Source organism: Sarcophilus harrisii, chromosome 3, assembly GCF_902635505.1.
Source record: "Sarcophilus harrisii chromosome 3, mSarHar1.11, whole genome shotgun sequence".
NCBI classification, from domain to species: Eukaryota; Metazoa; Chordata; class Mammalia; order Dasyuromorphia; family Dasyuridae; genus Sarcophilus; species Sarcophilus harrisii.
The window spans coordinates 482,395,599-482,408,406 of NC_045428.1; the positions used below are offsets into that span (position 1 = coordinate 482,395,599).

General features: G+C 33.3%; 1 protein-coding gene across 1 annotated transcript in view; it reads right to left on the reverse strand.

Moving 5' to 3' along the window:
• Positions 1-12,808, reverse strand: part of GUCY1A2 (guanylate cyclase 1 soluble subunit alpha 2) — a 430,164-nt gene that overhangs the window by 123,163 nt on the left and 294,193 nt on the right. Inside the window, exon 6 of the mRNA XM_031961090.1 lies at positions 11,139-11,282. Coding sequence (XP_031816950.1) covers positions 11,139-11,282 — 144 coding nt within the window. The remainder of the gene's footprint in view (positions 1-11,138; positions 11,283-12,808) is intronic.

Here is a 12,808-nt window from a genome sequence, read left to right on the forward strand (position 1 = left end):
TATGTGAACTGATGCTATGTGAAATGAGTAGAACCAGGAGATCATTATATACTTCAACAACGATACTGTATGAGGATGTATTATGATGGAAGTGGATTTCTTTGACAAAGAGACCTAAGTCAGTTTCAATTGATCAATGATGGACAGAAGCAGCTACACCCAAAGAAAAAATACTGGAAAATGAATGTAAACTGTTTGCATTTTTGTTTTTCTTCCCGGATATTTTTACCTTCTGAATCCAATTCTCCCTGTGCAACAAGAGAACAGTTTGGTTCTGCACACATATATTGTATCTAGGATATACTAAGACATATTCAGTATATATAGGACTACTTGCCATCTAGGGGAGGGAGTGGAGGGTGGGAGGGAAAAATCGGAACAGAAGTGAGTGCAAGGGATAATGTTGTAAAAAAATTTACCCTGGCATGGGTTCTGTCAATAAAAAGTTATTATAATAAATAAATAAATAAATAAAATATGTTCATTTGAATCATATAAAAACACTTAAAGAATGTAATGAAATAAATCTACATGTAGATTCCATAAGGTAATATTTACAAATTCTTTTAATTAGTATAAGAATAAACCTAACAGTTTACTAAAGTACCTGGAAAAGGTAATCTGGCTTCTAAAAGTTCCTGCTGTAGAAAGAGAGGAAGTTTGTAGGATTTATTTATATTGAAAAGAATCATTTTATAATCTTAAAAAATACCTCTATCAGCTCATTAGTGAAATCTGAAGTTTAATGAACTACAATTTAATTTATCACATTATATATCATTTATGATAGAAAGTTGAAATATCTGGATGAAGAGTATAATAAAAATTCAGAAAGTTTATAGAAAAAATATAGAAGAAAGTTCAGTGTCACAGAAATGAAACTATTAAGGCAGGTGTACAGTATAATAGGTTAAGTACTGGATGTAGAGTCAGGAACATAGTTCAAATCCTGCCTCAGATAATTAGGTAGCTATGTGACCTCATCCAGTCACTTACCTTCTTTAGGACTCAGCTTCTTCACCTGTAAAGTGGGAATTATAATAGCATCATTTCATAGTGTTGTTGTGAAGATCAAATGGGATAACATATACAAAAATACTCTGTAAATCTTAAATTGCTTTATTAGTGTTATCTACTATTCCAATGTAGTATAAAAGGAAAAAAAATCAGGAATTAGGGGATTGCTATCAGAGTTCAAATTCTGCTCTTAAAAATGTTATTTTTATGATCATAGATAAATCACATAAGGTCCCAACATTGCAGGCTACTTCCTATGACTATAAATACTCTAAGCTGTAGATAAATTTCAAATTTGCATCAGTGATGAGAACTTCCATATTGGAAAATCTTTACACTGATAATATCACAGGTTTAGACCCAAAAAGATTCAAAAGCATTTCTTAAAATTAATTTATGTTTTCCCTTTTTATTGTAGCTCTCATTTTAGAGTTGACATCTCAAAGAAGAAAACAAATGTGTGCTACTTAAAATTCCACAAATAATCCATCAAAGAAATCATTCAAAATTAATCAAGTGATTAAACAATTAGTTACTAATTTCTAAACAGAGTTTTAGGCTATAATACTCAAGAAGGATGGTTGAGCATTGCAATTACTCCTGGAAGGGAAATTCCTTTAAATAATAACATGACATCATTTTCTCTTTGTAAATAAAATTAGCTATGGGAAAAGTGATTTGAGAAGAATCATTGTATAATCTTTAAAAAAAAATATCCCTATCAACTCATTAGTGAAAACTGAAGATTAGTGAATTACAATTTAATTCAATATTATATATAATTCATGATAGAAAGTATGTCTGAATGAGGTGTTTCATTGAAATTTTTAGAATTTTCCTGATTGCAATTGAAATTGTGGAGCACATTAGTATTACAATATGATTATATATTGTCTTTTAACTCTGTTTCATCATATAACCATGGCAATTGACCTACTTTATTAAATGTACTCCTTTTTAACTAATGCAGTTGGCTTGAATTTATACTCTCATTACAAAACACATAGAAAGTCTTTGTAAAATAATCACAAATTAGAGGCAAAAAATAAAATGAAAATGAAAAATTTATTTGGACTTAATGGTGAGAGTGTCCCTTAATTTAATCTTATTCAAAATGATCAATGGCAGGAAAATGAGCTTTGGTCCTTCCTGCAAAAATATGTTTGGGAAGTTGTTCTCTGCATTTTAATACTTCAACTAAGGAATAACATGACAGAGAAAGAGTTGTGTGGCAGAATGAGGGTTCGAGTCAAGGGATCAAGGATTGGGTCCATACTCTGTCACTAATGATGTAATTTTCAATGAATCATTTTGCCTCCTTAGGCATCAGTTTCCATATATATATAGTGGGAGGGGGAGCAGATAACTTTTAATTTCTCTTCAGGTCTAAGAATCTTTATTATTATCCAGTACCCATCACTTTAAAAAATGTACAATAGAGAAGTCCTCTTCCTTACTACCATCTCTAAAGGATGAGTAACCCCCAAGGATATGCCCCAGTCACCCTTCTTTTTCTTCCATATATTATCTCTCCTGGGTAATATACCTACTCCTATGGCTTCCATTGTCATCTCACACAGACTTCTCTCATGTTCATTTCTATCCTCTAATTCTTCTCTAAACTTTAGAACCACATTTCCAACTGCCTTTGGACATCTACACTTGACTGACTCACGTAATAATTTGCATATCTGGCACTGATTCATCAGCTTTTCCCCAAAAACTTATCTATTCTTCTCTACCTAGAAATCACAAGATGGTTATCAGCAGGAAAAAATGTTCATATGGAAATTCCTAGAAAGCAAATGTAGAAAGAAAAGTACCTAAGTAATGACCCCAAGACAGTTTCTCTCTACTATAAATTTCCTAGGAAATGTGGCCCTAGGATTGGAGGATTTATCCCAAGGCATAATAAGAAAAGAGGTCACCTAGTCCAACGTCTTTTTTTTTATTCATGAAGTAACTAAAGACAAAGGGACTAAATGTCTTGCATGAAGTCACAGAGATAATATCCAAACCAGGTTCCCTTACCTAATCTAATATCCTGACCCCTTCATGAGCCAAAAGAAGAAAAGAACAATAAGAATTTATTAAGCACTTATAACATTTCATGGATTATACTAAATGTTGAAGACACAAATAAAAGCAAGAAAGAAAATCACTTCTCTTGAGGGATTTACATTCTAATGGAAGAAGAAATGATGCAAGAAGAAGCTGAAAAGAGGGGATTTAGTTCTGAAGTCTAAAGATGTTAAGACAGGAGGGGAATGAAGGCAACCAGGCTATGCTGAGGCTCTCCATAAAAATATAGCCAGTAGGAAGTACTGACCAATGGCAGAAGGGGGAGGAGAAATGCACATTGAGGAATATATTGGAGATGATTAAGGGGAATAAGATGACTAAATTTAATCAAGGAAGCTATAGAAATTGGACTTCTAGAAGTTTCAGAAGCAAGAATATGCTAACAGTGGAATGCAGGGCTGGTTCAATATTAGGAAAACTATCAATATAATTGGCCATGTTAATAACCAAATTAACAAAAACCATATGATCATCTCAATAGATGCAGAAAAAGCATTTGATAAAATTCCAACATCCATTCCTATTAAAAACACTTGAGAGTATAGGAATAAATGGACTTTTCCTTAAAATAATCAGCAGCATCTATTTAAAACCATCAGTAAGCATCATATGTAATGGAGACAAACTGCAACCATTCCCAATAAGATCTGGAGTGAAACAAGGTTGCCCACTATCACCGTTACTATTTAATATTGTATTAGAAACACTAGCTACAGCAATAAGAGCTGAGAAAGAGATTAAAGGAATAAGAATAGGCAATGAGGAAACCAAATTATCACTCTTTGCCGATGACATGATGGTATACTTAGAGAACCCCAGAGATTCTGCTAAAAAGTTATTAGAAATAATCCACAACTTTAGCAAAGTTGCTGGTTATAAAATAAACCCACATAAGTCATCAGCATTCTTATATATCACTAACAAAATCCAACAGTCAGAGTTACAAAGAGAAATTCCATTTAAAGTAACTACTGATAATATAAAATATTTAGGAATCTATCTGCCAAGGGAAAATCAGAAACTTTATGAGCAAAATTACAGACCACTTTTCACACAAATTAAGTCTGATCTAACCAATTGGAAAAATATTAAATGCTCTTGGATAGGGCGAGCAAATATAATAAAGATGACAATATTACCTAAACTAATCTATTTATTTAGCGCTATACCAATCAGACTCCCAAAAAACTATTTTAATGACCTAGAAAAAATAACATCAAAGTTCATATGGAAAAACAAAAGGTCAAGAATTTCAAGGGAATTAATAAAAAAAAAATCAAATGATGGTGGCTTAGCTGTACCAGATCTAAAACTATACTATAGAGCAGCAGTTACCAAAACTATTTGGTATTGGCTAAGGAATAGATTAGTTGATCAGTGGAATAGATTAGGTTCAAGGGATAAAACAGTCAACAAATATAGCAACCTAGTCTTTGACAAACCCAAAGATCCCAGCTTTTGGGATAAGAACTTACTGTTTGATAAAAATTGCTGGGAAAATTGGAAACTAATATGGCAGAAACTAGGCATTGATCCATACTTAACGCCGTACACCAAGATAAGGTCAAAATGGGTTCATGACCTAGGCATAAAGAATGAAATTATTAATAAATTAGAGGAACATAGGATAGTTTACCTCTCAGACCTGTGGAAGGGGAAGGTCTTTATGACCAAAGCAGAACTAGAGATCATTACTGATCACAAAATAGAAAATTTCGATTATACCAAACTGAAAAGTTTTTGTACAAACAAAACTAATGCAGACAAGATTAGAAGGGAAGCAATAAACTGGGAAAATATTTTTACAGTCAAAGGTTCTGATAAAGGCCTCATTTCCAAAATATATAGAGAATTAACTCTAATTTATAAAAAATCAAGCCATTCTCCAATTGAAAAATGGTCAAAGGATATGAACAGACAATTCTCAGATGAAGAAATTGAAACTATTTCTAGTCATATGAAAAGATGCTCCAAGTCATTATTAATCAGAGAAATGCAAATTAAGACAACTCTAAGATACCACTACACACCTGTCAGATTGGCTAAGATGACAGGAAAAAATAATGATGATTGTTGGAGGGGATGTGGGAAAACTGGGACATTGATTCATTGTTGGTGGAGTTGTGAACGAATCCAACCATTTTGGAGAGTAGTTTGGAACTATGCTCAAAAAGTTATCAAACTGTGCATACCCTTTGATCCAGCAGTGTTACTACTGGGATTATATCCCAAAGAGATTATAAAGAAGGGAAAGGGACCTGTATGTGCACGAATGTTTGTGGCAGCCCTTTTTGTAGTGGCTAGAAACTGGAAACTGAATGGATGTCCATCAGTTGGAGAATGGCTGAATAAATTGTGGTATATGAAAATTATGGAATATTACTGTTCTGTAAGAAATGACCAACAGGATGATTTCAGAAAGGCCTGGAGAGACTTACACGAACTGATGCTGAGTGAAATGAGCAGGACCAGGAGATCATTATATACTTCTACAACAATACTAGATGATGACCAGTTCTGATGGATCAGGCCATCCTCAGCAACGAGATCAACCAAATCATTTCTAATGGAGCAGTAATGAACTGAACTAGCTATACCCAGAAAAAGAACTCTGGGAGATGACTAAAAACCATTACATTGAATTCCCAATCCCTATAGTTATGCACACCTACATTTTTGATTTCCTTCACAAGCTAATTGTACAATAATTCAGAGTCTGATTCTTTTTGTACAGCAAAATAATGTTTTGGTCATGTATACTTATTGTGTATCTAAGTTATATTTTAATATATTTTAACATCTACTGGTCATCCTGACATTTAGGGGAGGGGGTGGGGGGGTAAGAGGTGAAAAATTGGAACAAGAGGTTTGGCAATTGTTAATGCTGTAAAGTTACCTATGTATATATCCTGTAAATAAAAGGCTATTAAATAAAAAAAAAAAAAAAAAAAAAAAGAATATGCTAACAGTAAGCAGTGGAAATGCAGGAAAGTGACTGCTTCTATGAGAACCCACATTAAATTAGAATATTCTTGTTCCATCCTTTCCATCAACTAGCTCATTATAATTAGTTTTGGTAAAGAATCATATCCTGTCAGTCTATTCATAATACAAAGACTTTCAAACAGTCTATGCGTTGCACTGGGTAAGCCATAATTATAATTCTCCAATATGCTTGTGGTTCAAGATAATTGAAGGACTAAACAATGCTGAGAAAGAGTTGGAGGGAGATCCTGCATGAATCTACTGACTATATTTGCCTAGAAGGTCTGACTAAAGTGTTCTAGAATGTCTAGGTAAAGTAGTAAAAAATATTCTAATAAAAAAATAAGGTAAAAATTTCCAAACAGAAATTTTCAAGGTCCAAATTCCTGGAGCAGTATCAGGTTGGAATTTATTTACATGCACTATCAAATTTTCAGTGAGTCAGAAATAGAATCAGAGACTAAAGATGCTGCTTATGGATATAAACTATGTTTTCTTCTTTGAGGATTGTTACATATATACATAAACAATTACTATGCAGCTGCTGGTGAAAAACAGTACTCTGCTAGAATAGGATTAGATTGAACTACTGGCTTTTGGGCTATAAAAATAATCATTTGTTACTCTAGTCTTCTTCAGGAGGGATAAAGAGATCATTACTATACTGACCACAACTTGATCAATAGACAATAGAAATAAGATTCTTTGGGAGAAGACCCTGAAAAATATAGTTTTGAGAACAGAAGGTACAGTTCATGGTTGCAAAAAGAAAGAAGACAAATAAGAATTTGTGAGATTAAAGTCCCTAATAGGAAGTTAAAAATACTATCCCCAGGCCACATCAGGGATCTAAGGAAGTACAAATCATGATGGGAAAGCAATAGGTAAGGAAAACAGAATTAAGATTCCAGGAACAACAGAAGAAATATTATCTGTTTCTGATCTGCTCATTTGGATTGGTAGTACATTCTGATGGTATAGGGATTGTTTGAGTCATCTCAATTCCTTTATTTATCTTGATGGTGAAATTGTTCTCCCAGGTGACCAACATCAGGCCAATCTCAAATTCTCAGCTCTGTATTTATTCTTCCACTCCCCCATCCTATTCAATTATAAAATAAATCGGAGTGCATTTATTAAGATCTCATCAAGAGCCAGACACTGTGCACTAAGCATTAGGAATACAAAGAAAGGTAAAAATAGTCTTTTTCCTCATAGAACTCTCATTCTAAAGGAGTGAAACAGTATAACAATTATAAGATACATACACGATATATACAGTGTAGAAGAAAGATAATCTGAAAGGGGGAGGCATTCACAGATAGAAGTACCAGGAAAGGCCTACTGAAGAAGGTGAGATTTGATCTCAGACTAAAATAAATCCAGGATAATTAAGAGGTAGAGGTGAGGAGGCATAGGGAACAGACAGTACAAAAGCACAGATTTGAAAAATGGAATGTTGAGTTAAAGAAACAGCTTGTGCTTTCTACATCCAATCAGTTGCCAACTGAGTACAGTTAGTGGAGCCATGGATACAGTGTTGAGCCTAGAGTCAGGAAGACTCATCTTCATGATTTCAAATCTATCCTAGACACTTACTAGCTGTGTAACTCTGAGGAAATCACTTAATGTTACTTGCCTCATTTTTCTCATCTGTAAAATGAGCTAGAGAATGAAATGATTGAACACTCCAGTATCTTTGCTATAAAAAAAAAAAAAAAAAAAAAAAAAAAAACTCAAATGTGATCAAGAAGAGTTAGCTGTAATTAAAAATGACTGCCACAATAAACTACAAAATAATTATACTTCCATAATATGATCTCTTCTTCCCACTTGAATTTTCATCTCCTAGACTTTTGTCATGGTCTGATTGCTCTGGTTTCATCTTCACTCCTCTTGCTCACTTCAGTCTATCCTCCTCATCCCTACACATCTACTTATCTTAATATAGCTTTCTGACAGTGTCACTGTCATGTTCAAAAACGTCAATTGGTTTTCCATTGTCAATAGAGTAAATCTCTTGCCTTGGCATTTAAGGCCATCTATGTATTGATTACAATTTACTTATTCCATATTTATTTCACATTATGGCTTAGTTTTAGTCAAATTGGATGGATTGCCTAATTATCACCAAATATGTATAGCTCTTTCTCTGTGTCTGTCTCTCAGTCTCTGTCTGTCTCTCTCTCTTTCTTTTCTTTTCTCTTCTCTCTCTCTCTCTCTCTCTCTCTCTCTCTCTCTCTCTCTCTCCTTTCTTAGAAGTATTCAAATTTTTCTTGAATAACTTATAGCAATGTTTGATTTCTATATAAATAATTAACTATTTTAACCTGAATTATATTCATTTGTATGCATATCTTATTCACCCTACTAGGCTGTGAATTCCTTGATAATTGGACCTTACATGGCTCCCTACTAAACTTAGTTTGGTATGTTAAGATTCAACTTATCTTTCCAATCTTATTTAATATTATTCTTATTCTACATTCAAGCTAACCTGGACTTAGCTATTCATTGAAATCAACCTGTTGTCTCTTGTCTCACTTACTATTCCTTGTACCTTTTCATCACTGAAATTGTTTTCTTCTTTCAAGGGAGAGCTTCATCCCTCTAACTAAAAACCTTTCCTGACCATTACAACTAAAATGTGATGGCCCAACTTAAATTTTTAAAGAGATATTTTGATTTCTCCATTTGCTATAATCATGCATAATCATGTTTTGTTCTTCTGGTATTATACCCATCAGTGTACATGTCATGCTCTCACTGGACTATAAGCTACTCATGGCCAGGAATGGTGTCATTTTTTTTTTCCATCATCAGAATCTAATAATGCATTGAATGGTAGGTAAGTATTTAACACAACTGAATCAGATTTGATTACATCTCCCTCCGGCCTGCTTAACACAATGATTTTCATATAGTAGGCACTTTATTTGGATCAAATTGATTTTTTTTCCATTTAATTCAATGATCAAAGAATCTTTAAAATTACTATGTTATCCCTAAATGTGACAATGTTTTAAGTAATATGTCAAGATCTGGCACATATGGCCAAAGGAGGGCTGTGGCTTGTGCAATTTGATAGTAAAGTTAGTTCTAGTAAGTTTTAAGTGGGTTGTGGTGGAGATATACTGCTGACATGTTCACATCTTCATTTTCTAGCTTTTGTAATTTAGAAAATGAAAATTCCTTAATTAGGGATGAAGAGGAACTAGGAATAATGAGGTATTTTCAGAATAAGAGAATATTAGCATATTGTATAAATTAGTTTAATGGAGTGATAGTTCCCTCTGGCAAAAGTTAAATCTTGACCAAAGTCATCTGGGCCTGAGTCATTTGGACTGATTCTTGAGAGTCTCCAGAATTTGTCTCAATTCTGATTTTAAAGAATTGACCTAAGATTAATTTTAGAATTATAATCTATGTAAGCACTTACATTAGTAAAATGCATTAGTAAAAATGTTATGGTTACTTTCAAAAAGCAAAAAAAAAAAATATCAAGTTAAGGAATGCTAGCCTGTAGTAAGAAATAATATCAAAATGTTTATCTCTAAATACCGTAGATTAGTTGTATAATGTGTGGAAATTGTTCCCTTTTACTCATCATGAAAAGGTGTTTAAAAGATTTTGAGGCTTGGTTGAGTTCCACAGTTTGTAGTAGTTATTTATGTTATTTATGGTAACTGAAAATAACTAATTAAAACAGCCTGGAAAATTAGCATGCATCCTGGGAAAAACAAACAACTGATTACATATCAACTCTATTATAACAACACACAGTTCTCTGTGGTGACGGATTTTCATAATAAGGTACAAAGTTTTGAAATGCTCCCATGACACCAGAGAAAAGCCAATGCAAAACAAAAAACAAAACAAAACCAAGAAACAAATCATGACATTGGCAAGGAACTTAATACTGTGCAAACATTATACATTTGTAATGATACTAAAATTATTATATAGTTTTATTACTTTTCATTCTCCTTCTTAATCCTTATTAAATGTTTATGGAAACTTCCTCTTTGGATTTAATTACATTATCTGATTCATAGGACATTATGTCAGAGCTTTATAATGTTATATATAATAAATGATAATATTGATAAGCTCTTTGGAAGTTGTAATTTCCAGGGTTTTGTTCTCTAGGAATCCCATTTGTAGACCATGTAAACTATAGATTAAAGAAATCAATAAATGGGTTATAGCTACTGTAAAGGTTAAAGCAAACATGGAAAAGGAGCCCAAATAAAAAGGCTGGCTAGATGGTAAATTTGAAAATTTCACCATAGTCTTGTGGAATAGGCTTTCAACCTTAAAAAAGCTTTAAAATAGTCTCCCATTGCAAAAATCTTGTGAAAGTCATTTATTAACTTAAGTTATTCTGACAATTATTCTCAATTTCTTTTTACACGTGAGTGGCATGTACGTTTGAACTATGTTTGTCCTGAAGTTTGCTTGCAGTTTAACCACCAGCCTGAATGATGGTAGATGAATTCATCCCATAAGTACAAAAACTGCTGTTCTAAGATTTCCTCACCTGCCATCCCCCAAAGAATACCAATAATCTGTATGTCCTAGATGTTACCTAGCACTGAGCATTAATTAAAATGATGAATGGCCCATCACTAGCTGAGCTGTAAAAACACCAATTTCAGTGCTTTCTGATGTTAGGCTAGGGGTCCCATTGTCTGCTGTTTATATTTAGACCTGGATTTTATACCATGAGGATCCACAGCAAAAATAATTGCATTCAGGGTTCAAATGGAAAAACACCAAAGAATTATGGAAGAAATAAAATCAGGTAATCCCATCTGTTCTGCAGACTGAAAGTCCTAGATGTCAATGAAAGATACCTCAAGATCCAAATTCTATTCTTATTACCAAAAGCCAAAGAGTACCAAAGCCTTCAAAAGTTATCATGTTCTATGGGCAAATTTCTAAGTGTCTCTCATTTCAATGGTAGCATGATTAAACTCCTGAAAAGAATGGAGAAACTCCATGACTTGTTCCCGTCAGTAAGATTCATCCCATTGAATGGTTAAGAGAGTTACCTGAATTGGTCTCCCATCAGGTGTCAGCACTTCCTCTGAAAGTTCCATCATCTTCAAGGCCATCAAGGCAATGGGCTTCGCATGGCAAAGGCTTTTCCTGTGCAGTCCTGCTGCAACACAGTATGCATCACCTATTGTCTCCACCTGCAGCAATCAGATGAATCAAATGCAAACATATGATAATGAGCCAGCATCAAAATGATTACTTACCTGCAATCATACACATTGCTTTAAAAATAAAGTCAGCAAAACATTAATAAATTAAGCAATTAGGTAACTGCACATAATTATAAACAAGTTTACAAACAGGCTGAATCAAATGTTGCTATCTTGGCTCCATAACTGTTCATCATCATTATCACTTCTGAAAAAAATTAAAATCATGAACTACTAGAATGTGATATAATCACCCTTTAAGAAGATAGAATTGTATTGTATTGCAGCAGGACACATTTCTACTGTCAGCATTAGCACAACAATATTCAGCCACCTTTCTTCTTTGTCAACTAGGCAGCTAGGTAGAGCAGTGAACAGAGAGCACTGGACCTAATGCCTGCTGTGTGATGTTGGGCAAATCACATAACCTTTGCTTCAGTTTCCTTAAAAATGGGGGGTAATCCAGCATTTAGCTAGAAAGTTTGCTTGTGCATACCTTTGATTCAGCAATGTCTGCATGCCAAAGAGATCATGAAAAAGGAGAAAGGACCCACATGTACAAAAATATTTGTAACAGCTCTTTTTGTAGTGGCAAGGTACTGAAAATTAAGAGGATACCATACAATTGAGGAATGGCTGAATATGTTATGGTATATAAATGTGACAGAATATTATTGTTCCATAAAAATGATGAACAAGCTGATTTTAGAAAGGCCTGGAAAGATTTACATGAACTGATGCTGAGTGAAGTGAGCAGAACCAGAATAACATCATACATAGTAAGCACACAATTATGTGATGATCAACTATGATGAACTTAGTTATCAACAATGCAATGATTTAAGGCCATTCCAATAGATTTGGGGTGGAAAGAGAAAACTATAGAGACTGAATGTGTATTGAAGCATAGTATTTTCACTTTTTTTGTTTTTTCTTTTTAATGTTTTTTTTCCCTTTTGGTCTAATCTTTCTTGTATAACATGACAAATATGAAAATATGTCTGAAAAGATTGCACCTATTTATATAAAAGTATTTAACCTATATAAAATTGCTTTTTCTCTTGGGGAGGGAGGAAGAAAAATATTGAACACAAAGTTTCATCAAATCAAATGTTGAAAACTATCTTTACAGGTGTTTAGAAAAAAAATACTATTGAGAAAACAAGTTTGTTTTGATGATCAAATGAGATATTTGTAAAGTGTTAAGCAGTCTAACACAATAGACATTACATATATGCTTGTTCCTTTCCTGTTTCTTTTCCTATCTCATTGGTTCTGTATGTAGAGATCTCCATGAAGCTTTAAGTAGTAAAAGATCTTACAACCACAACATATCAGCTAGTCTAGTCTACCAATATACTAAAGTTTTGACTGAAGTCAATTCCCATTTCTTCCTTTAAGACATTAAATATCCTGAGAAGAGATTTATATTAATGGCATGCATTTGTTTAGCACTGTTCCCTTATGGAATATAACAAAGATAAGTTTTGATGGTGAGCAAGAAAAAACATCAA